Source organism: Rhinopithecus bieti, unplaced genomic scaffold (genome assembly GCF_001698545.2).
Source record: "Rhinopithecus bieti isolate Rb0 unplaced genomic scaffold, ASM169854v2 scaffold_1017, whole genome shotgun sequence".
Classification (NCBI taxonomy): Eukaryota; Metazoa; Chordata; class Mammalia; order Primates; family Cercopithecidae; genus Rhinopithecus; species Rhinopithecus bieti.
In genome coordinates, this window is record NW_016803657.1 from 3,090,853 (window position 1) to 3,115,979 (window position 25,127).

Consider the following 25,127-nt stretch of genomic DNA (forward strand, 5'->3'; position numbering starts at 1 on the left):
CGACAGATGGGGAGACTGAGGCTTGCAGGGAAGCTGCACTCCTGACTCAACACTCCTCCCATGACATCCACTCCGTGGCAGTCAGAAAGGATGGGGCGCACCACGTCCTGCCCCGGCCACCAGGAAGTCTCCCTGACCAGGGGCCACCACTCACAATCCCCCATCCCAGGCCCCAGTTCTGGGAGACTGAGGTCACACCTCTCAGGCCACGGATACATGGCGACCCCAGCACCCAAGGGTTCCCAGGCTCCAGTCTGCATGGATGCCTCCTCTGAGGCTCCCACCAGCTCATCTGTGCCAGGAAGCTGTGAGAGGGTCCACCTTTGAGGGCCAGGCCCTGAGACAGTCAACTCCTGCCCGAGGCCACAGAGCACGTCCGTGCTGCAGGCAGAACTGGGAGGCAGCTGAGACCCCGGGCAGGTGCAGGGCCGCCCAGGGGCACCGAGGCAAACACAAGGACGCGCAGGAGGCTGGGGCCGTGTGGTCGGTTTCTTTATTGAGGCCACAGACGGTAGCGCAGGTCCCTGCTGTCCACATGCCCCTTGTAGGGACAGGAGGCCCTTCCTGAGTCCAAGTCCGAATGCTGGGTCCGGGCCAAGCCCACAGCCCTGAGTCCAAGTCCGAATGCTGGGTCCGGGCCGAGCCCACGGCCCCACTTGCCGCTACTGGGAGGTGGTGCTTTTGCTTTTGCTTTTGCTTTTTGGTGACCAGATCTTGGACAAGCGGAACTTGGACTTCTTTCTCTGGAGGCCTAGGGGACAGGTGGACAGTGAGGCCATGCCCATCGCCACATGGCCGCAGCCCACACAAGTCCCCCTGCCAAAAACATCCTTCCCTTCCACTGGCCACAGTCTGCCCTGGGCCTCCGAGCCTGCAGGAAGCCCTGTGCCCTCCCACGTGAGAACCCGCCCCGACTGGGCACCCCGAGGGCTGGTCCCCACCATGACCACACGGTCACCAGCTGCCCCTGGCTCTCTTAGTGGCGGGCGGGAGCTCTCACCCTCAGGGTGAACCTGCCTGTCCTGTCACCAAGGCTGAGGGGGGCCCTAACACCTGCCCCCGACCCCCAGCTGGAGGCCCGGCCCACCCAGCCAACCAGCCCAGCCCCCAACATCCCCGGCCCAGTCACCCAGCTTCTCAATCATGTCCCGCAGCATCTGATCCTCCTCTTGTTCCCTGAAACGGGACCAGGGTGGCCGTGAGTGACAACGGCAATAGCAATGTGCCCTGGAGGGGCCACCGGACAGTCTCCAGCCAGCCTCACCCCAGTGAGTCTCCAGCAGCCGTATCCCAGCCCCGAGCCCCGCCTGGACCCATGCCACCTGCCCCTTCCTGCTGACAGGCCTCACCTCGAGACCTTGCTCTCAACAGTGCCAGGTCCCTGTCCTCTCCAGGGCCAGCCCCTCAACAGTGACCTGGACAGAAGGCCCGGGCCGACCACACCAGGGACCTGGACAGGAGGCCCGGGCTGACCACACCAGGGACCTGGACAGGAGGGCCTGGGTCAACCACACAGGTGACCTGGTACAGGAGGGCCCTGGGACAACCACACCAGTGACCTGGACAGGAGGCCTCGGCCAACCACACAGGTGACCTGGACAGGAGGCCTCAGCCGACCACACAGGTGACCTGGTACAGGAGGCCTCGGCCGACCCATGCCAAGGCCCCTTCACGCTCCCAGAGAGTCTCACAGAGGTGGACTTCAGCTGCCAACCCTGCGTGCCATGTGCTGGACCCCTCATGAGATGAGATAGGAAAGCTGTCAGGGATGATCACACAGTCCGTGCAGGAGCCAGGAGACGCACGTGGCCTTGGAAGTTCAAGTTAAAAACTAAGACTTTGGCTGGGCGCGGTGGCGCACGCCTGTAATCCCAGTACTTTGGGAGGCTGAGGCGGGCGGATCACGAGGTCAGGAGATCAAGACCATCCTGGCTAACACGGTGAAACCCCGTCTCTACTAAAAATACAAAAAAATTAGCTGGGTGTGGTGGCGGGCGCCTGTAGTCCCAGCTACTTGGGAGGCTGAGGCAGGAGAATGGCATGAACCCGGGAGGCAGAGCTTGCAGTTAGCTGAGATTGCGCCCTGCACTCCAGCCTGGGCGAAAGAGCGAGACTCCTCTCAAAAAAAAAAAAAAAAAAAAAAAAAAAAACCTAAGACTTTATGGCCAGTTACAGTGGCTCACGCCTGTAATTCCAGCACTTTGGGAGGCCAAGGCAGGCAGATCACCTGAGGTCAGGAGTTCGAGACCAGCCTGGCCAACACGGTGAAACCATACAAAAAATTAGCCGGGCATGGTGGTGCGAGCCTGTAACCCCAGCTACTCGGGAGGCAGAGGCAGGAGAATCGCTTGAACTCAGCAGACGGAGGTTGCGCTGAGCCGAGATCACACCACTACACTCCAGCCTGGGCAACATGAGCGAAACTCCGTCTCAAAAAACAAAAAAAACAAAAAAAATTAGCCGAGCATGGTGGTGTGGGCCTGTAATCCCAGCTACTTGAGAAGCCGAGGCAAGAGAATCATTTGAACCTGGAATGTGGAGGTTGCAGTGAGTCAAGATTGCACCACTACACTCCAGCCTGGGGGACAGAGCAAGAGTCCATGTCAAAAAAAAAAGACTTTGAAAAGTTCCCGATGGTCACATGTGGCCCCTGGCTGCTGTACCAGTCAGCACAGACGATAACCGCCTGGACAGAAAGTTCTACAGGGCCGGCTGACTCTGAGGGCTGGGAGCATGGACCAGGTGACCAGTCATGGCCTGGCTGGGAGGGGACCCTGGCGCCTGACCCTCACCGGAGCCGGTCCTCGTCCAGTGAGTCCACGATGTCACTGCGGTCATTCACGGTGCTCACGTACCGCTCCAACAGCTCCTGCTCCCGCTGCCGCTCCTGCGGGGACTTCAGAGCCTCTGTGGGGACGGCTCTGTCAGCAGGAGCCCCCCCGCCCCGCCGCCGCTGCCATGACCCCACAGGACACAATGTCCCTGCCACCCAAGCGCCAGGCTCCTCTTTTGGAGGAGGAAGGTGTGGTCTTGGGGACACCCGGAGCAGAATGAATGAGTGAATGAATGAATGAGTGAATGATGAATGAGTGTATGAGTGAATGAGTGAGTGTATGAGTGAATGAGTGAGTGAATGAGTGAACGAATGAGTGAGTGAATGAATGAGTGAATGAGTGAATGAGTGAATGAATGAGTGAATGAGTGAGTGAAGAAAGGAACCGCCATGTCAGAGCCCGAGTGCTGGGACCCTTCCCCGTCATCTCGCAGAAACACCACCCGCTACAGATATGGACACTGAGGCCCAGGGCATTGTTGTCCTCGCCACACAGCAAGGAAAGGACAGAGGCGGATGGCCACGGCCTGCGCCCTCAGCCAGGGCACCGGGCATCACAAGACAAATGCCCACAGCTCACCCTGACTGTTGCTACACTAAATATCTTAAGTGAATTGATGCGTTTAATCCTCACAACAGCCATGTGAGGTGGGTACTGCGAGCATTCTCACTTTGCAAGGGCTGAAACCCAAGCACAGCAAGGTTAAGTGCCTTGGCTGAGGACACACAGCCAGGAGGTGGGAGAGCTGAAACTCGAACGCAGGCTCGCCTGGCTCCAGGGAAGGTCTCACCACGGCCCCCAGGCACTCTGGGCTCCGCGGCAGCCCTGGCTGGGGTGGGGCCCCTTGGCTTTTGGCTGCTGCACAGGGAACGCACCGGGCTTGGCCATGAGCCGGCGCAGTTCGCCCTCGATGTCCAGCTGCTGCTCCTCCAGACGCTGGTCCTTGGACCTGCCACACAGACATGCGTCTGAGGCCTGACTCTGCCGCCCCGTCCCCCGCCTGGCCCGCCCAGCCCACAATGAGGGCCTGGACCTGCCGCACAGACATGCATCTGAGGCCTGACTCTGCCGCTCCTGTCCCCCACCTGGCCCACCCAGCCTGCACAAGGGCCTGGACCTGCCACACAGACATGCGTCTGAGGCCTGACTCGCCACCCGTCCCCCACCTGGCCCACCCAGACAGCAACAAGGGCCTGGACCTGCTGCAGAGACACACATCTGAGGCCTGACTCTGTGCTCTTGTCCCCGGCCTGGCCTGCCCAGCCTGCAATGAGGTCCTGGCCTTCGAGGAGGCGCACACGGCTGGGCTCTCACTTGTACATCAGCTCTGACTCCTGTCTCAGCAGAAGCTGCTTCTCGTGAATAAGCCAGAACCAGTCCACCATGAGGCCGTCCTCAGCATCATCTGGGGAGAGGAGCCAGCTGGGGCAGGGGGGCCCAGCAGGGTTCACGGCCCCTAGCCCCAGGACTGAGGGTGTCTGTGGGAGTCGGGCTGGCCCAGGGCCAGGCCGAGGTGCTCACCTCCCTCGGCCGCCCGCAGCCGCTTCTCCAGCTCCACGCCGCGGAGCTCCAGGGCATCCAGCCGCCTCTCGATGTCCTGCAGCTGCCTCTGTATCTCCTCCGGGGAGAGGTAGTCGGGGTGCAGCTGGGGATGGAGGGGCGGTGAGGATGCCGGAGGGCTGGGCCCCTGCCCGGCTCCCCACCGCTACTCACCCTGACCAGGGAGGTCACCGTCTTGCCAGGTGGAGCAGGGACATTGGCCGGGGACAAGGGTCTCCCTGGAGAAGGGGTAGGGTGAGCCTCTGGGGCCTCGGCCGCCAGGCCCTACATGACCAGGACACAGCTTGGAAGGGTCCTGACCTCAGCACAGCTGGCCTCAGCCCTGCCTCCCTAATGCCCCGCACGCCCACTGGGCTGCCCTGCCCCAGCCCCACCGACATCTGAGTGGCCTCCAGGCCCAGCCCCACCCTGCACCCTGCCCTCCTCCGGGTCAGCAGCACGCAACCACTCCAGTCCCTCAAGCTGCCAGGAGCAGACATTCCATGATCATCAGGAGTCTGTGACAAGGTGCCCTGAGACAGCTGGGGTCTCTATTCACGAGGGAGGGCCTGGGACACAGGGCTGGGTCCTTCCTCCAGCCTATCCCTCCACTCTAGGCCCTGTGAAATCCTATGCATCCTCCAAAGCCCCAGCAGGCATTACCTCCTCAGAGGAAGGCTCCCTTCACCTACACTCCAAACAGCAGTAGCGTCTCTGGGACTGACCTGGTTTGCCCTGAAGGTGAGGTTTCTTCTCCTCCTCCTTCCAGCTCTGCACTCGGGCTTCCTGTTCAGGGGGCTCCGGCCGAAGCCAGTTGTCAGAAACGTCAAGGCTGGCAGGGACGGCCAGTCTCCTGCGGCGGGGTGGGGAGGGGGACTTGGCTGCCCCCAGGTGGGAGACAGAGCCACGTGTCAGAGCAGGGCCACTGGGAGCCTGGGGTCTGTCCTGGCACAGCCAACAGCTAGCTGGGTAGCCCAGTCATCCCTGTGCCCTGGGCCTCCCGACTGGCACAGGGTTGGCATCACAAGGCCTACACCCACGTCCTGCCCAACCCAGCCATGTCTCCCCAGGGGGCTAACCCAGGGGGATGCTGGCTGCTCAAGGGCACACAGGAAGTGGCACGAGAGCTGGATATGGATCTAGGGCAGCTGTGAGTGCTGGGAATACACATAGAGATGTGTGCACACACGTGCATGAACACATGAACACGGGCGCACACACACACATGCAACACACACATGAACACGGGCGCACACACGAACGCACATGCATCACACACATGAACAGCCGTGCACATGCATCACATGCACACATGCATCACACACATCAACACAGGTGCACGACAGGTGCACGCACGGACACATGCATCACACACATGAACACAGACACATGCATCACACGAACACAGTTGCACACACATGCACACAAGCCTGCCCAGGACCACCAGCGCCTCTGGCTGACCACAGCTCCTCCCCACACACCCCAGGAGGTGGCACTACAGGTCCAGTCCCGGGGCCTCACCCAAGGGGGATGGCCAGCTAGGCACCTGGGGGCCCCTGGGTCCCGTCCAGCAGTACCTGGGAGGCTGGGTCCTGGGCTGGCTGGGCGCGGCATCCTCTCAGGTCTCACGGGGGTCAGGGTGATGTGGACACTCCCCGCAAAGCTGCCTGAGACCTTCCCGGGGGCCTCCCCCGCCCTCAGCTCTGCCAGGGCCCGTGGTTCCTTGGGCTTCAGAGTCCTGGGCAGAAGGCACGAGGTTGGAACCCGAACTACCAGCCCCAGGCCTGGGCCACCTGGAGGGGTATAGAGCAGCTCAAGGGAGCAGGTGGTCTTCTGAGCAAATACCACCTCCTAGCCCACCGACTACACCTGCTGGGACCCTCCCACAGACACAGGTGTGTGCACCACGACCTGCTGTGGTGCGAACTAGACTCCAGGCGTGAGCTCTGGGGCCCCCCGGGAGCCACACAGGGAGAGACTCCACCCCAGCTGTAGGCGTGGTGCGTGAACCCACACGGGGGCTGCCGTGCCCAGGTGAGACACACATCAACACTGTCCCCAAACCAGGGAGAGCGGCCCCCATGTCCCTCAGGCGGGGTGACTTGGCCTCTGCTACTCACAGGGAGGTGCGTCCATCCCTGGATGGGCATGTCAATCGGTCGATTACATGCTCACTGCATTTATTAAGCACCTATGGTGTACCAGGCCCTGGGCCAGCCCCGCCCATCCCTAACCTCTCAGCTGGGCTTCTCCTGTCCACAGGCTTCAGATTCGCTCTCCATCCTGCCGGCCCATCCTCCTGGCCTTCCTGGGGGCTGGCGCTCCTGTCTGGGTGGGAGGCAAGGGGTCTGGGTATAAGAAGGGAGTGCTGGGAATGGGGTGTCTGCAAGGAGGGCTGTGCCTCCCCCTGCCATCTTCCCACAGCCACTCCACCCTCAGACACCCCCACAGCCAGCTGGCCTGTGGGCATCAGGAGCACCACGCAGGGAGTCAGAGGAAGGGGCTCCCAGCTGGGTCTCCCATGCTGTGTCCCTGGGGGAGTCTCTCCCTGCCTCTGGGCCTCAACTTCCCCTTCTGCCAAATGGGTGGGGACATGGCAGGGTGAGCCCCGTGGACTCTGATCCTCTGTCCGCCTGTACAAGGGGAACTCCTGAGCCACGGCTGCCCGTCTGCAGGCTTTCTTGGCTCCTGGGTCCTGTTCAGCAGGGCTCAGGGCGTGGCTTTAACAATGAGAACTCAGTGGAAGGGAAGGATCTGGAAAAACCCTTTGCAGACCAGTGTGTTCTCAGCCCAGCTCGATAAAGCTGCGGGAACCTCTAGCTTTTTTCTAGGCACTCCCAGATGGCAGGGACGGCCAGTTTCCTATGGTAAAGTGGGGAGGGGGACCTCGGCTGCCCCCAGGTAGGGAGACAGAGCCATGCATCAAAGCAGGGCTGCCGGGAGCCTGGGGTCTGTCCTGGCACAGCCGACAGCTCGCTGGGTAGCTTGGTCATCCCCATGCCCTGGGCCTCCCGGCTGGCACAGGGTTGGCCTCACAAGGCCTACACCCACATCCTGCCCAACCTGGCCACGTCCACGCAGGGGGCTAACCCCTGGTGGGTTACCCCCAGTTGCCTAGAAAAAACCTAGCTCCCTGTTCCCGAAAACATGTGAGCCCATAAAATAGGACTGTGTGGTCCAGGGAGCCCCCAGGAAGAGCTCCCAGCCCAGGAGGCACAGGGTGCTATCACCGGGACACCAGTGGGGAAGGGACGGGGCACAGGGTGCTGTCACCGGGACATCAGCGGGGGGACAGGGCATAGGGCGCTGTCACCTGGACACAACCTGGGGGGCGGAAGGGGCAGAGGGTGCTGTCACTGGGACACCACTGGGAGGTATGGGGCACAGGGCGCCATCTCCAGTACGTGGTGACACAGTGCCACAGCAACAATGCAACGTTGTCAAAGCAACAGGCAGGAAACGCAAAACACGACGGGAGAGCAGAGGCCCGACCACGGCAAAGCCAGGCCACTGTGAGCCGCCAGGTGTCACTGCCAGACTGAGCTGAGCAGGATGCTGCAGGGATCTGTAGGACGTGCAAATGGGGTGGGGTGGGCTGGGCAACAGCGCTGGCAGACAGCATAGCCCTGAGAACGTTTGCAGCCACTGCACAGAGAGAGGGCCAGGACCCCAGGAGGCTGTGAGCAGGTGTCACGGAGGACAGAGACGGAGACGGAGATGGAGACGAAGGCGGGCGGGGCTGACGGTGAAACTGCACGCGCTGCAGAGTGCGGCCAGGGGAGAGTCCCAGAGCTGCAGGCCCCCGTGGCCTCCTGCGTCCCAGCCCCTTACTCACCCTGCGTTAAGGTGGTGCTTTTACCCTTTGCCGTCAGGGCCTCTGGCTTCGGCCTGGAGCCAGCACCCACCCTGCCGACCCCCGAGGGTTCGGCCAAGCTCCTCCTGCCTGCCGGGGGCAACACGGATGCCTGAGAGGTGCTGCTCGTGCTCAGGGGGGCTGGCGGGTCCGTCCTTGAAGGGAGGCCAAGGGCCTGGGGAGACGTGGGCTGTAACAGCTCGGCTGAGGGACCTGCTTGTGGTGTTTCAGTTTTGGGCTGAGAACTGGGAACAGGGGCAGTGGCTGGGGAGGGCCTGTAAGTAAAAGCGCAGGTATCAGGCACAGCTGGATCCAGGCGCCCTCCCACCATTACCTGAGGCTGCCCCTCCGCCTCCCCAGCAGCTTGCTCCCAATGCCCACCCTCCGGACAGAGTCCCACCATCACCCCAGGCCACCCTCCACCTCCCGCCATCACCCAGGCCACCCCTCCGCCTCCCCGACCATTGTGCCAGGCCGCCCCTCTGCCTCCCTGCAGCTCGCTCCCAATGCCCAGCCTCCGGCCGCAGGATGGACCACCCTGGCAAGGGACGGGCCACAGACACCTGTTTCTGGCATGAGCATATGCTGTGGCTGATTCTACTGTCCTGTGAAATCCAGTGTTGGCTGAGATTAAAACATCCACCCCCGAAACACACCACACACCCAGGCTGGAAGCACTTGAGGCTTTGTCACAGCCTGGGCCGGCCTGGGCTGCCAGGTTCAGTCCTATGCGACACAGTCTCTCCAGCCCGGCCAGACACACAGACACAGGGCCAGACACGAGGCCTCCCTGCCTTCCTGCTTTCCCTTGGGCACACACCGGGAATGAGGATGCCAGAGCTGAGGTGGGGGCACCAGGTGCCTCCCCAACCCCGAGCCAGTGCCTCCATGTCCCCACCCCGCTTGACAACCAGGTTCCCTCCCCCCTTTCCCCCGACACCGGGCTCAGGGGCGACCAGACCGGCTTCCCCAGAGGAGCTGGGCTCCTCCCCAGCCACATGTACCCCCCGCCCCACCACCTAGGAAGCACTCCCTGGAGCCCCCCGCCACTCATCCTCAGTCCCTAGGATGCCCTGGACACCCGCCAGTGCCAGGAGGAGCAGAGCGAACTCGCTCTTCTCCTGCTTATGACCACCCTGGAGGCTCTGGGCACCCCCTGCTGCCCAGTGCGGGGGGGGGGCAGGAGGCAGTTCTGAGCAGGGGACGCCTGCACCGCCCAATACGGGGCAGCAAACAGCGCTGCCAGCCAGACCGTGACAAGCATCCTCACTCGCTAAGTGACTGTACTTGATTGAATGGTGACCCCTAAAATTCACGTCCCCTGGGAAGCTCAGAGGGTGACCTTATCTGTAAACCATCTTGGCAGCTGTGATCATGTTAAGATGCACCCACGCTGGGTTAGGGTGGACCCTAGTCCAACGACCAGTGTCCTTAGGAGAGACAGAAGAGGAGCAGACAGACAGAGAGAAGGCCACGTGGAGACGGAGGCAGAGACTGGAGGGAAGCGGCCACAAGCCAAGAATGCTCAGAGCCGCTGGGAGCTGGAAGAGACAAGGACAGGTCCACCCCTAGTGCCCTGGAGGGGGCGTGGCCCTTCCCACGCCTCGAGGTCGGACTTCTGGCCTGCGCAGCTGTGAGGGAGTGGATTTCTGCTGCGTAAGCCGCCCAGGGAGGGGGTCTTTGGAAACAGACGTAGCGCCCCCTCTACCCGTCCACGTCATCTGCCCAGGGTCCAGGCACGGGCAGGCGCGGGGCCCAGGCATGGAAGGTCAGGGCCCGGCTGGACTCAGACAAGGTGACGCTCAGCCCAGCCAGTGTGGGTCCTGCTCGCAACCTGTCCCCGCATCTGTGAAATGGGTGTAGGGCCCTTGGGTTCCAAGGGAGTGCGGCACCGTGAGCCCTGGAGCAGCAGTGCCACCTCACCCGTGATGCCCTCGAGCACAGGTAGACACCAGATTTTCCATAAGGACCTGGCTCCCACCACCCTGACCACAGGCACTGCCGCCCTGGCTCCTCCTCCCCATTCCCCAGAGGAGGAAACAGGCGGGGGTAGTGCAGTCCCCAGGGCCACACAGCCAGGGAGCGGCAGCGCCCCCAAGCCCTCTGGCCTCCCAGGGCCCCTCTGGCTGGTGCATAGAGGCCACACCCCCCACGCCACTCACCTGGTGCATAGAGGCCGCACCCCCGGTCCCCACGCCACTCACCTGCCAGGCGTCGGAGCGCCAGCCTCTTCCAGCGCTGAGAGGGCCTGCCTGAGGAAGTTCCGTGCCTGCTCCTTGCTGCTGTCCCTGGACGGAGCAAGTGACGATGTGGGACCCCTGCCAGCAGGGCTGGTGCCGGGGGGCACCGCTGATGTTTGGAAAAACTTATTCCGGGCCTGCTGGGTCCTGGAGGCAGATGGGGTCCAGGCCGGGGGGTCCACTGTGGCTGCAGACGTGGAGCTTGAACGGAGCTTGGCTTGAGGAGCTGCCACTCGGGGGGCTCCCCCGCCCTGGGGTGTGGCCGGGAGAGGGTCTGGGGCACTCGGGGGCACAGGGGGATGGGAGGCAGCCACTGCTGTGCGCTGGGCAGCTGATGACCAGCCCATCGGGGAACTGTTGGTCACACGAGGGCGGACCTTCCCCTCCAGGGGAGTGGGGGCCAGGCGGCTCTCAGAGGGCCTGGCTGGGCTCCTCACATGGACGGACGCGGTGCTGGTGGCTGGAGGGTTGGGTGCGGTCGGAACGGAAGCCCTGGCGGGCGAGTTGCCCGCAGCAGGCTCCCAGGCCGACGGTCTGGCCTTGGGCTTGTTCACCTCCTGGGCCTTCTGAGGGGAACAGGGGGTCCTGGAATCCACAGCCATGGCCCCTGGCCGTTGGGGGACCAGACCGGGCAACTTGGGGCTTGCAGAGGTAGTCCCAGGGAGGTGACTGGTGCAGATGAAGGCGCCCGGCTCTCCGGTGGCCCTGTAGGCCCCCGAGTGCAGCGTGCAGGAGCACTGCTTGCACCTGGGGGAGGAAAGGCACAGGAGCCCCAGCTCAGCACCACCTGCCCCGCCATGCATTCACCACGTGCTCCCAGAGCAGGCATGGCAAACTCCTGCGTCCACTTGCGAGATCGTCGATTCATTCAACAAATGCCTCTTCTGAGGGTCCCTAACCACTTGAGTCACAGGCCCCACCAAAAACCCTGTTTGGGGTGCAGACACCAGAGAGTGCTCACGCATGTCAGCAGACACGCACCCACAGGCCACCCCAGGCCCCGCTTCGGGGCCGACCCACACCGGCCCCACAGACTGGGGGATGGAACTGGGGGGACTGACCCACCCCAGCCTTGCAGAGCTGGGGACAGAAGGAGGGGGAACAGCTCGTCCTTAAGGAGCCCCCATCCGGTGGCAGGGAAGGGCTGGGGATGGCCACTGAGTAAAACACCCCAGTGGGCAGGGCTGAGGCACAAGAGGGAGACCGAGGCAGTGTGTGTGGAAGGACACTCGGGAGGGCATCTCGACAGGGGCACTGGAGGATACTGGGGCTTAGTGAGGGGCCTCAGGCCCTGGGTGTCTGGGAACAGCAGAGCATCTTGGGCTCTCAGCAACAGAGCCCGGGGTGGGGAAGGGGGTGAGGAGGGAGAGCAGTAAGGAGAGAAGAGTGAAGAGGAATGGGGGGGAGGAAGGGGAGGAGGAAGAAGAGAAGGAGGAGGGAAAAGGGGGAGGAGAGGGGGAGGAAGAGGAGGATGCGGCTGGGTGGGAGGCAGTGGGAGCTGTGGGAGGGTTCTGGGAGGGGAGATGCACACTCAGGCACGCGGGCGGACAGCGGCCCCACCTGAAGCAGCTCCGGTGGTAGAGTCTCCCGTCGGCCAGGTGCCGCTGTACCAGGTGCACGTGCTTACCGCAGACCCCGCAGATGCTGCTGACAGAGCTGCCCGCTGACACCTGGTCCTGGGGAAGACGCCAGCACCTCTCAGAGGGGCCGTCCACCCAGCCCTCCCTCCTGGCAGCAGCCCACAGGCGGCCAGAAGAGCCCATCTTTTTTTTTATTTTTTGAGACAGAGTCTCACTCTGTCGCCCAGGCTGGAGTGCAGTGGCACGATCTCAGCTCACTGCAAGCTCTGCCTTCCGGGTTCCTGCCATTCTCCTGCCTCAGCCTCCTGAGTAGCTGGGACTACAGGCACCCGCTGCCACGCCTGGCTAATTTTTTGTATTTTTTAGTAGAGACGGGGTTTCACCGAGTTAGCCAGGATGGTCTCGATCTCCTGACCTTGTGATCCGCCTGTCTCAGCCTCCCAAAGTGCTGGGATTACAGGTGTGAGCCACCGCACCCGGCCTGGAAGAGCCCATCTTATAGACGGAGAACTGGCCGGGAGAGGAGCCGCCAGCAGGGCTGCGGTCAGGGTCACACCCAGGCGGGCAGCAGCCCCAGTCCAGGGACTCTAGCCCAGCCCTGGGGAGGGAGCTGGGGCCTGATGCTAGTGGTCCTTCAGTGGGGGGTGGGGGCCAAAAGACAGATTCCAGTCCTCCTGCCCCATCGAGGGGCATGGATCCCATCCAATTCCCATCATCCTGGGAACCTGGAGTGGCAGTCCAGGGGTAGCAGGGGGTGCCAACCACCAGCTATTCACCTACCACCTTCTACCCCAACTCTACTTCTGAGAAGTGGGGGTGTCTGGGTTCACTGCAGAGCTGGTCTTGGGTACAGGGCATAGCCCAGCAACCCTTCTCTCCCCAGGAAGGAGGCGTCCTGGGCCTATCTAGGTTCAAGCTCTGTCCCACCTTTGTGTCCTCCCTGGGACTCAGTTTACCCATCTGTACAAAGTGGGATCACAACCCCTGGCTTGACGGAGCCCTGGAGAGCCGGTCCCGGTGGCTCTTGCTGAGTCCTGGACTGGGGGAGCCACACCCCACCCCCGGGTCCCATGGCTTAGGGGCTACACCCCTTCCGGGTCCCATGGCTTAGAGGCCACACCCCTCCGGGTCCCGTGGCTTAGGGGCTGCACGTAGTCCCACAAGCCCCTCTGCACCTGCAGGTGGAAAACCCAGGGAACCAGGGGGAGGGCGGGCTGGGAGCTTACAGTCTTGGGGGGTGGGCCCTCTGCACCCCCATTCCTCCTCTGGACCACAGGGTTTGTCTGGGCTGGAGATAGTGGAGGCTTCCAGGCGGGGGTGGGCGAGGGCAGCGTGGCTGGCTGGACTGGAGCCTTCTTCTCAGACGGCTCCGCCTCAGAGTCCTCCGAGGCCCTCTTCACACCTGCCATGCCCCCAACTGGCAGGAAACAAGCAGGGGTTGGGAGGGTCCCAGGCCTGGTTCTGAAAGGGTCTAGGTCCCTCCAGAGGTCCCAGCGCCCAGCACAGGCCTTGGTGCCCGGGGGAGACCTCGGGGCCCAGGGCTGGGGAGAGGTAGCCCTGAGGGCACATTTTTCTGGCACAGCCCCAAATAGGTCCCCACTCCTTCCCTCCCCACTCAGAGCCCCAGCTGGGGTTAGGGAAAAGGGACTTTTCTGTTTCTCCAGCAGGCAAGGCAGGCCCTGTGCCCAGAATGGTTCCGGGGATTTCTAAACCCTAGAAGAGGAATGTGGGGGTGGGGGGTGGGGAGCTGAGCTCTGCACACACAAAGGCGGGGCCTGTCCCTCCCCTGCCCAGTTCTCTCTGGGGGCCCCACCCTGCCAGGCCAGCCTGGCTTCCATAGGGTCCAAACTCAGGACAGATGAAGGCAGGCCCAGGAGCTGCCCCTGGTCAGCCAAGCCACCCCAGTGGGCACAGCTCAGGGGTCCAGATGGGCAAACAGGCCCAGCGAGGGGCAGGGCGGCAGGAGCTGCTGGTACACCTGCACCTCGGGGAAGCAACGGGGGGCAGCTCAGCCTGCTCTGGGCAGGTGCCTGCGTGCGTCAGGGCCTGGGGATCACCTGCAACAGGACGAGGGCCCCCGTCCCTTTTGGTGAACACACAGCCTGGGGCTTTGCATGGGGCCGGGGTTGGGATGGGGGGGCGCCCAGCAAGGCCTCTCGCTGCTTCACAGCCAGTGCACAGTCCCGGTGCCCATGCCAGGAGCCATTCTTGGGGGGCTGGGCATGGACCCCAAAAGGTCTACAGGCCTGGGAGCCGGGCCAGGGGTGGAGGCCTGGTCCTGTCTGGCTCGGCGGGCGCAGCAGGGACTTACTGGGGGAGCGGCCGTGGAAGTAGTTGTAATACTGGGACACGTAGGTCAGGATACTCAGCCGGTCAGGCACCTTCAGGGCCACCATGTCCTCGGCGTCCAGCAAGGCCGGGATGCCCAGGTGCTCCTCGGCCACGCGGAAGGCCTGCAGGAAGTGGGAGGGGGTCAGCGGGGCAGCTGGGAGCCCCCACCTCCTCCTCCTCCAGGCCCCAGCTCACCTCGACTCAAAGACACAGTCTTGGAGCCCAAAGAGGCGTGGGTTCGAGGCTGGAGCCGGGCTCCGCCCGTGTGGCCTCCCAGCCTCAGTTTACCCATCGGTACGGTGGGGGTCACGGCGCCATCTGCACAGGACTGAGGTCGCCAGGCCTGTGGGCGCTCCAGGCCCTGCCCGGGTGAAACCTCGGGGGATCCTGCCCCTCACCAGGAGAATTCCGAGCCCCACCCAACCCAGACATCCGGTCTTGGTTGGAACAGCTCCCCTCAGGAGCAGGGCTGACACCCACAGACCGCCGAGCCCTCCCCAGGGCCAGAAGGACAAAAAAGTGGCCGTGCTCAGGGCTCCCAGGTAACAGGTGGGGGCTGCTGGAGGTTGAGACAGGGACACGACCCCCCCGCGCTGTCCAGCCCAGCAGCCGCTGGCCAGGACCATTCCTGCGAGCATGGGAAGTGTGGCCAGCACACCTGAGGAACCGGACTTGTTTATTTATTTATTTTTATTTATTATTTTTTTTTGGAGACAGAGTCTCACTCTGTCGTCTAGGCTGGAGCAGAACCTCACCTCACTGCAACCTCCACCTTTCGGGTTCAAGCGATTCTCCTGCCTCAGCCTCCTGAATAGCTGTGATTACAGGCGCTCACCACCACGCCCAGCTAACTTTTGTAATTTTAGTAGAGATGAGTTTCACCGTGAATGTGTCATTTTAGTTCATTTTAATTAAGTTAAAGCTTAAATTCAAACTGTCCTTGTGCTGAGCAGGGCAGTGCTGGCCGGGCAGGTCTGACCGTGTCTTCAGTGCTGACCACTGTCCCTGCTGAAGGCCAGCTCCAGGGGCAGGGACGTGGCCAGGGCCTGCCTGGCACAACACAGGACATGCCTGCAGGGCGGATGGTGAGTCTGCTGGTGCCTCTGCCCATGAGGGAGCATGGAGCTTATTCTGCAGCAGGGAAACTGAGGCTGCACACAGGGAAGGGCCTGGAAGCTGGGGAGGGCAGGGCAGGACTGGAATCCTGGCAGGGCCGGGAGGCGGGTCCCATGCGGAGGGAGTGGCAACTGGCCCACTAGAACCCATCCACAGCCCCCCACAGCTATCCCCAGATCCCTGCTCTGCCTGGGCAGACTGGGCTGAGCCCTCTGCAGTGAAGTAGGGTCCCCAGCCACCTCCTGTCACCTTGCTCCCCAACTGAGGAAAAGTGGGGACCAGTATGCCCTGGACGCCAAGATAAGAGGCTATTTCTAGAATGCTAGGGTCACCCAGCCCAGGACGTGCTGCAGGGCTGGTCAGAGAGCCCCCGCTTCCCAGGCAGGACTCCTCAGGCAGACGCAGGGCCTGGGGGGGTCCCTCGGTCCCTCGGACGTCGGTGGGGCTGGGCGGGCCGGCTAAGCCCGCTGTGAGGCCAGGGCGGGGAAGGAGGAAGGGGCCGGCGCGGGGGCCACTCACCAGTTTATTGTTTTCATAAATGTTTTCCTTCTTGAGAGCATTGAAGTTTCTGGAAGATAAAAACACGGTGTCCAAAGCAGCTCAGAGTCCACGAAGGGAGGGGCTGGAGGGCCTCAGCGGCCATCTTGCCCAAATAGGAAAACTGAGGCCAGGAGCAGGGCTGTGAAGGAATGAGGTGGCACAGGAACACAGGTGGGCAGAGGCCAGGGCTCCCGGCCCTGCTCTGGCCACAGTGATGCTGCTGGGACCTGGTATGGCATCAGACGGCCCCAGCTTCACCTCCTGGGCCCTGGAGATGCCGCCCCTCACCAGGGCTCCTGCACAGTCAGAGGTGGCAGAAAGCAGGCCCAGGAGGCGAGGTCACCAGCCCAGGGTAGTCCAGCACATCCCATCACAATGCTCGGTGACCAGGTGGGTCACAGAGGCCCGATGTCCCCGGAGGACCACAGGGAACGGACGAGACAAGCTCCCGGGGCAGGGGACGGCGCCACACGCAGAGGGTCAGCCACGCTGCCCCCGAGGGCAGGACAGGCCCTGGATCCGCCTCGCCCCATCCGTCATCACTTCTGTTGTCGGAAGGCTCACTGCTGTTCACCCTTCGGTGCCCTTCTCAGTGCTTCACAAATACCAACCTAAGGCTCACACCCAACGTGTGGAGCAGACACCGGTTATGACTGCATCTCACAGAGACAGCGGCTCGGGGACCTGCCCCAGGTCACACAGCGGGGAGACAGCTGCCAAGGCCACGGAGGTTACATGGTTCTCTCTTTGGGTAGTGAAGTGGCTTTCCTAGGTGCTCAGCAAGGGCCCAGCCTCACCCCCAACTCACACACTAGACCACAGGGATGCAAGGGTCCCAGAAGTTCCCAAGGTGAGGGCCCCGGCCAGCCCGGACAGCAAGGCTCTCCTGGGGATGCCAAAAGGACAGCCCCACGTGGCCTCCAGCTGGTCCTGGGACTCCTCGTGGGCACCTTGGGAGGGTGCCCTGGGCAGAAAACATACCGAGATCCCACACAGGCGGCCCCGGCCCAGCCCCAGACCCTCCGACAAAAACCGCCAGGCTCCCAGCACGGGCTGCGGCTTTGGGAAGGGAGGGCTGGTTAAACCGTGATCTGGAAGCCGGGTGCAGCGGCTCACGCCTGCAGTCCCAGCTACGCAGGAGGCCAACGCAGAAGGATTGCTTGAGCCCAGGAATTCGAGATCAGCCTGGATAACACAGTGAGACCCCATCTTGGAAAAACAAAAATACAGCGATCGTGACCTGTCTGTCCACATTGCTGCCTGTGGGGTCCTGGACAGCAGCTGCTTCCACGTCAGCGTGAACTGGACTGTTCTAGAACCTTCCCGGCCCCACAGAGGGAGCTGGGGCTGCAAGCTGTGTCCTGCCTCACCCCGGCCTGCATGTCTGACCCCAGCAAGCCTCAGTCTCAGGGCCTCAGTCTCCCTGTCTGAGAGGACAACCGCAGCTCCTGGTGGTGAATCTGATGGCCGTGGCTGCAGCAAACAGGAAGGCTGGGCAGGTCTCAAACGGAGAAGTGGGGACTGAGACCCCTGTGGCCACGTGGCCTGGGCAGCCTAGTTCTGAGCCTAGCCTGCACAGCCCTTGACCGGCCCTGATCCCCATAAGAACGCTCCGAGACCTGGACAGTGAGCCCACTTTACCCATTTCACAGATGGGGAAACTGAGGTCAGGCAGCTGCCATGCGGTGGGGTGGGGGGAGTGGGATGGGGGCTGCAGGTTGCCCACCTCCCTCCTTAGAAAACCCCTGCCCCGTCCGCCTCCAGCCCTGCCGTCCATCAATCCTCTGCTGCGCTCCCTGGGAACCCTCCACCGTTTCCAGCTTGGACCACCTTCCAGGTAACAGGTTTCAGACGGTAGGACCACCCGTCTGCACAGGCAGAGCTTCTGCACACAGGACAAGAGGAGGCGCGGACTCCTCCCCGGCTGGACGGATGACGAGGAGCCCTCTCCCTGGGCTCAGTGGCAGGGAAAGGGGTTTCCCTCTCCTCGGGCCTGGGCCGATGCCTCTGTCTGCCTGGGTTTGTCACCAGATAGGGTGTGACTCAAGGGCACGTGCGTGGCTGTTTATGCTCAGGGACTCTGCAGCCATGCTGGGCCTCAGCCTCAGCCCCCAGAGCTTAGGAGCTGGCTCTCCCTCCCTCTCTTCCCGTCACCAGCCCTTTGAAAGCTCAAGCTCTTCTGTAGACCTTCCCCAGCATCACCGACCAAAGCGGCCGTGTCCCCGGAAAGAATGCCCCGATGACCAGAAGGGCCGTGTCATCGGCGGCCAGGAGGGCAGTGTCGCAAGTTCTGTTTTTTCTCTAAACAAGCAGGAGGAGGAGGAGGCCGTCTGCCTCCCGCATTTGCTTCTGTCCACCCCAGGGGCTGGCAGCAGCTCTGTCCAGTGGGTTTCCCTGTTGGGCCTTCTCTTCCCCAGACCCACAGTCAAGCTCTCAGAGCTCCAGGCAGATCAGGGCACCCCAGGCCCTCTGGACACATCACAGCCAGTGCCCACACGGTGCACAGGTCTGGGCTGCTAGTTCAAGTACCATGGCCTCAGGACAAGGTTCAAGCTGCATCCCGGTCGTTTGAGGCCTCTTCAACTGGGCTGCACCACCCTGGCCAGTCCCACAGCCACCACCTGTCCTGCCCCAAGCTCTTTCCCCAGGGCCAGCCCTCCAGCCTCCAGACCATGGCTCCACGCTCCTGGCACAGAACAGCTTTTCCCGCACTCTGCCCGACGCACCGGCCAGGCCCTCCCCAGAAGCACCTTGCCTCCCTGAGCTCACACCCCTGGGACCCCCGAGCAGCTGAGCTCAGAGGCGCGATGCTGGCAGAAATCGCCAGCCAGAACCGCCTGGCAAGCCCACCGAGATATCGCCAGGTGCAGACCCCACTCGTGTCTCCAGGAGCCCGCCCAAGAAAATGACGCACTGGAGCCCTAACCTCCAACTCCCCCCACGTGACCTCATTTGGAGACAGGGTCTTTCTGGAGGTGAGAGAATTCGTTTTGTTTCCTTTGGAGATCAGAGAATTCAAACAGCGTTCTTAGCGGGGAGCCCTGGCCCCGTGACTGGTGTCCTCATAAAAGGGAAAGGTGGATGCAGACACACACTGACAGGGAAGAGGAGGTGAAGGCACAGGGCGAAGATAGCCACCCCACAGCCAAGGAGAGAGGCCGGGCACATCCTCCCTCCTGCCCCCAGGAGGGCCCAGCCCTGCCCACACCTCCATCTGGGACTTTGGCCTGCAGTACTGCGGGAGGACACTTTCTGTTGTTGAAGCTGCCCGTTTGGGGTACCTCGTGAGGACAGTTCGAGCAGGTGGACACCCCTGGCCTTGCCGGACAAAAATGCATCAGCTTCCCCCCAACTCCGCAGGTGACCAGCTGCCCATGGTGAGACGGACGAAACTGGGACACAGCCCCAGTCACTGCTGCAAACCTGCGGGTTGATGGCCCGAGACATGGCACCCTCTGGGGTTTAATCTCTTATTTGAAGCCTCAGAATTAAAATCAGGTATGCCATGGTCCGGCTCCAAGACACGCACCTTGAGGCCAGGCACACAGTCGGTGCCCTATAAATGCTTGTGATGCATTTGTTCTGTGCTTGGTGAGATTTCTGTGGCAGTAACTTATTCTTTCAACACTGGCTGAATGAATGAATTTGCCGAGTCTGTGTGTCGGTCACAAGATTCGCCCTGGGCAACTCTCCGCCGTGCGTGCCCCTGCCCAGCCATGCCTGCCCCCACCACCCCTCTAACTGACCCACGGCCATCAACTTCAGCCCGTGCAGTCCAGCCGGCCTCTGCCCCGGCGCCTCTGGGGGCTCTTGGGAATGTATTACCCCCTCCAAATTCCTGGGTGGCCGACACCATACTGTTTATTTCCTGGAACAAGATTCGGCCATGGAGTGGGGAGGGTGGGTCAGGGGGGTGCAGGACTTGGAAGGGAAGGAGCCCCAGCCAAGGCACATCCAGCACCGAGAAGCGAGCAGAGGGAGTGGGGAGAGGCAGGCGGACAGACAGAGAGAGCTGGAGACAGAGACGCAGACCCCAGCGAGATGGTGGAGGGAGGCCCAATAGAGACGGACCAGACGGCACAGTCAGGACGGCAGAGAGGGGACTTGGGGAAGGAGAAAACCTCAGAGACAGTGAGGACATGGCCCAGCAGAGCTCAGGAGAGGAGGGAGTGAGCAGGGGACGGTGATGACTGGAGCGGGGGAGGCCGCAGAGCCCCCACTTTGCACACCGGGCCTCTGGAAGGAAAGTGTGGGGCCCTGGGCAGTCCCCCTGCAGTAAGTGGACAGGCAGCCCCTCCCGCGCCTGTCCTGGAGGGTTCCGGCCAGAGGCGACCGCAGAGGTCTGGCTACAGGCCCTGGGGCAGGAACAGAAGGCCTCTGTCCACAAGCAGCTTCCTGCTGACCCAGCCCCGCGTGGGAGGGGAGGTCAGCCCACCCTCAGCTCCGGCCCAGGAAGCGAGGGCACTGCCTGGGAGCTTCTGAGTGGGGGCCTCTGCTTGAGTCTCTCCCCTAGCCCCCAACAATAGTGGTGTCTCGGGGAGCCCCACCACCCTTGGGAGTCACTGCTGGAGGGCTCCATGCACTGCACAGTGGCCGCCCCAGCCACCCCTACTTCCTGGCCCAGCCCTGAGCTGGCCTCCAGAGCTGCAGGGACGAGGAGAAAGTTCAAGGGACCCTGCCCTGGAACTGAGGGTGCAGCAGAGACCCAACTTCACAACACCCTCCCCAGACCTGGCCACAAATCCAACAAATGCCCGCAGCTACAACCCCCAAGAAGGAGGCCAGCAATGTTCTCCTACCCGCTGGACGACTTCCTGCGCCACGCACAACGCCTGCCCTCTCTCCAGCCCCGCTCCCTCCCAGACCAGACACACCGTACCCCCTGCCCCATCTGCTCGAGGGCTGTGCCTAGAGATCTGCTTGGGCCCAGGAGTGAAAGCAGCCAGCCCATGGCAGAGCCGCTCCAGCCCCGACAGGCTGACTGGCTGAGGGAGGTGAGGCGGGAGGTGGGGCTGTTTGTTCTGGGTGGTTTCTGAGCTCACCTGGCTGCCCAGCTGCCCTGTGGCACCAGTATGGAAACAGCACCTGGGGGCAGGTGCCCTGAGGCCTGGCTGCAGAGAATCCACAGCCGCAGGTGAGATGGGGCAGGTGGGCACAGGCAGGCTGACCAGGCAGGGGACCCGTCCACCCTGCCACCTCCTGGTGGGCGTGGCTGGGCGATCCTGTTTCCTGGCTGTAAAGCGGAGATTCAGACCTCGCTCTGTGCCTGTGTGGCTCCCCAGTGTGGTCACACATGGCTCAAGGATCCAGGACGTGGTACACAGGAACACCCGGATCCCCGCCCCCTCCATCCGGGGTCGGTGAGGCAGAGGCAGAATCAGGAGCCCGGGTGCCCCACCTGGCTGGCCTGGCGCCCGAGCTGGTTCCTTCACAGCTGCTGTCCCCTGAGGGCCAAGCGGAAGCACACTCTGTGTGCAGCAGGAAGGACTAAGGCCAGACAAAGGGAAGGCCTTCCTGGTGGCAGAGCTAGAGACACAGAGACAGGACGTCCACCCTTCTGCTATCAAAGGGTCTTCACTGGAAGAGGAGGGGCATGAGGTGGCAAGGGCGGGGCCTCACACAGAGTCTGACTTTAGCGCTGCCTTGAGAGGACAGCTGGTCTGTGCCTGTCCTTCACATGTGTTTCCTCCCTTCCTGAAGACTACTGGGGAGAGGAGGGATAGCCGAGGGCTGCAATGAGGAGACCCCCACCCCAGCCACCACCTCACCCAGAGGCACGGCAGGGAGCAGAGGCTGAGGGCACGGGATGGGGGTGATGAAGGTACAGCAGGCATGTCCAAAGAGCCAGGGACCAGGCGTGGGGGCTCACGCCTGTAATCCCAACACTTTGGGAGACTGAGGCAGGAGGATCACTTGAGGCCAGAAGTTCAAGACCAGCCTGGGCAATATAGCCAGACCCTATCTCAATAAAAAAAGAAAGAAACAATATGCTGAGTGAAAGCAGCCAGACAATGGCCGGGCGCGGTGGCTCAAGCCTGTAATCCCAGCACTTTGGGAGGCCGAGACGGGCGGATCACGAGGTCAGGAGATCGAGACCATCCTGGCTAACACGGTGAAACCCCGTCTCTACTAAAATACAAAACTAGCCGGGCGAGGTGGCGGGCGCCTGTAGTCCCAGCTACTTGGGAGGCTGAGGCAGGAGAATGGCGTAAACCCGGGAGGCGGAGCTTGCAGTGAGCTGAGATCTGGCCACTGCACTTTAGCCCAGGCGACAGAGTGAGATTTCGCCTCAAAAAAAAAAAAAAAAAGAAAGTACCCAGACTTAGGCCTGACACAGTGGCTCACGCCCATAATCCCAGCACTTTGGGAGGCTGAGGCGGGCAGATGGATCACTTGAGATCAGGAATTCGACACCAGCCTGGCCAACATGGCAAAACCCTGGCTCTACAAAAAATATGAAAATCGGCCGGGTGTGGTGGTGCACCCCTGTAACCCCGGCTACTTGGGAGGCTGAGGCAGGAGGATCGCTTGAACCTGGGAGGCGGAGGTTGCAGTGAGCTGAGATCACACCACTGCACTCCAGCCTGGTGACAGAGCGAGACTCCATCTCAAATAAACAAATAGATAAAATTAAATTAAATTAAAAATAAGAAAATTAGCCAGGCATGGTCCCAGCTACTCAGAGGCTGAGGTGGGAGGATGGCTTAAGTCCAGGTGTTCAAGCATGCAGTGAGCTAGGATGGTGCCACCGCACTCCAGCCTGGGCGACAGAGCGAGACTCCAACTCTGGAATAAAAGCAAAGGGCCCAGGCACCTGTACAAGTGTGTGTCCCCACACCCTGGTGCACACCCAACCCCTATGACACTCCTGGTTTTCCATCAGCCAGGGTCTGCAGAGGCCCCCACACCCCAACACCCATGGAAGCCTGTACTAGCTTCCTCCTGCTGCTATAACGAATTTCCACAAACTCCAGGGCTTAAAACACCAGGAATTGCCGGGTGCGGTGGCTCACGCCTGTAATCCCAGCACTTTGGGAGGCCGAGGCGGGAGGATCACGAGGTCAGGAGATCGAGACCATCCTGGCTAACATGGTGAAACCCTGTCTCTACTAAAAATACAAAAAATTAGCCAGGCATGGTGGCGGACGCCTGTAGTCCCAGCTACTCCGGAGGCTGAGGCAGGAGAATGGTGTGAACCCGGGAGGCGGAGCTTGCAGTGAACCAAGATTGCGCCACTGCACTCCAGCCTGGGTGAGAGCGAGACTCCGTCTCAAAAACAAAAAAACAAAAAAACAAAAAATCACCGGGAATTTGTTCTCTCATGGCTCTGGAGGCCGGATGTCAAGGTGTGGGCTGGGCCTTGCTGCCTAAGGGGGGCTCTCGGGGAGGGTCCTTCCTGTCTCTTCCAGCCCAGGACACCCTTGGCTTGTGGCTGCACCTCTCTGATCTCTGCCTCCAAGGGCACATGGCCTTCTCCTCTGTCCTGCACATGGGCACCTACTAAACTCCTATCATATCTACTGAACCCCAACTGAAAGGCCCTTATCTGCAGAGCTCCAACCATGTGTTGGTATCTTCTGAGCCCAGCTCCAGGCACTGGGGATGCAGCAGCGAACAAAACAGAGACCCCAGCCTCTGCAGGTGACAGTCCAGTGGGGACAGACAGATAAGAACCAAGTCAGCCACAGCTTGGGCAACTCCACACCTGCTGGAGCTGGGGGCAGAGGGTCTCCTCTCTCTCCTGCCTCCTTCCCGTTCTGGCCTCTGCACTCTCCGGAGCCACCCTGAGCTTTTATTCATTTACCTGTTCCCTGTCTGTCTCTGTGACCAGAACATTGCTCCCTGCATCTGGAGGCTGAGGGGAACAGGCACAGGACTCAGTGCTGGGTACACAGCAGGCGCTCAATAACTGTCAGTGCACTGAGGAGATATACAGCGCCCACTGTGCCAGTGCATGCACACACATGTATACCTGTGCTCACCCCTGGGCACGGCATTCAGGCACACCTGAGCCGGCAGGGAGTGGAGAGAAGCTCCCCAGGACCAGAAGGCCCCAAATCTCCGGCAACACCAGTGATCCATGAAGCTGGTGGTCAGCAGCAACACCTCTCCCCGCCCTGAAGGCTTTACAGGCTGGCCCCAGCTTGGATGCCTGGGTTCAGCCACCAGCCAGCCTCACCCAGGACCCTAAACCCCCGGGGGTGGGGTCTCACCTGCCTTCCTCCCCATTCCAGGTCCTTCTCCCAGTCTCCGGGTCCCTGGCCCTCTCCTTCTAAGCTCAGCGTCAGGCTTTCCATGTGGAAGCACGTACCCTGCGCCCAGCATCTTCTGCCTGCAAGAGCAACAGAGGCACGTTCCTGGCGAGGGAGAGCGGCTGCTGCCCAAATGCCACATGGAGGCCTCCGACAGCTCCACAAATGCATGTCACAACCTCAGGGCAGGGGTTGAGGCTGTTGCTCAAGACCCCAGCTTCCTGCAGAGTGGGACTGGCGGGAATGTGTCCAGGGCACAGATGAGGAGCACCAGATCTGCACAACAGGCTGGGGCTGTGTGACCTAAGCAAGGATCCCTCCTCTTAGCTTCGGTTCTCTGGTCTGCACAGCTGGGGCCTGACAGAGGCCAACATCCCCAGGTGCTGCCTGTGGCTCCTCCCAACCCCCCCCCCCGCCCCCCGAGACCTTCCCACCAAAAACACACCCAGGAGAATGCTTTGCCCAGAAGGTGCCTGAGCTGCAGGTGGCCTTTGAGGGTCCCTTTTCCTGAGCCTCTGTCCCCCTGCCCTGACACACAGATCTCTGTCCCAGCAAGCCTGGTCCCAGTCATTCGGCCAAAGAGCGTTTGCTGAGTGAACAACCGACAGAGTAGATCCAGGCTTGAGCCAAGATGAAGCAACGGGCAGGGCCAGCTGCCCAGCTACACACGCCAAGACCCTCCTGGGGGGGGACAGCCTAGTCCTCATCCCCTGCCACCTCCTGCTGTTCCAGAGATGGGGGCTGTTCTCCATCTTGGGCCCTATCACCTGGGGCCTCAGAGGCCCGGCCAGCAGCAGCACTTGGGGTCTGGAGGCTTCCTGCCCTACACTGGCTGCATCCCC

The 25,127-nt window shown here is 62.0% G+C and overlaps 1 protein-coding gene across 4 annotated transcripts; it reads right to left on the bottom strand.

Annotated features, from left to right (window-relative positions):
• Nucleotides 1–218: 218 nt before the first annotated feature.
• MICALL2 (MICAL like 2) lies at nt 219–24,500 on the bottom strand. 4 transcript variants are annotated; one of them, XM_017894303.1, is made up of 18 exons: nt 24,247–24,500; nt 16,013–16,061; nt 14,573–14,705; nt 14,358–14,499; nt 13,273–13,463; nt 12,027–12,142; nt 10,431–11,213; nt 8,209–8,501; nt 6,608–6,701; nt 5,951–6,111; nt 5,099–5,254; nt 4,548–4,612; nt 4,356–4,479; nt 4,149–4,239; nt 3,710–3,783; nt 2,793–2,907; nt 1,135–1,176; nt 219–751 (listed from the first exon to the last, which is right to left on the bottom strand). In XM_017894303.1, the coding sequence occupies exons 4-18, from the start codon at nt 14,440–14,442 to the stop codon at nt 289–291; spliced, it is 2,853 nt and encodes a 950-aa protein (XP_017749792.1). In that variant the 5' UTR covers nt 14,443–14,499; nt 14,573–14,705; nt 16,013–16,061; nt 24,247–24,500; the 3' UTR covers nt 219–288. The 4 variants fall into 4 exon arrangements, with proteins under 4 accessions (XP_017749792.1, XP_017749782.1, XP_017749774.1 ...); XM_017894293.1 differs by lacking the exon at nt 14,573–14,705; XM_017894285.1 differs by lacking the exons at nt 14,573–14,705; nt 24,247–24,500 and adding an exon at nt 17,696–17,708.
• Nucleotides 24,501–25,127: the final 627 nt, after the last annotated feature.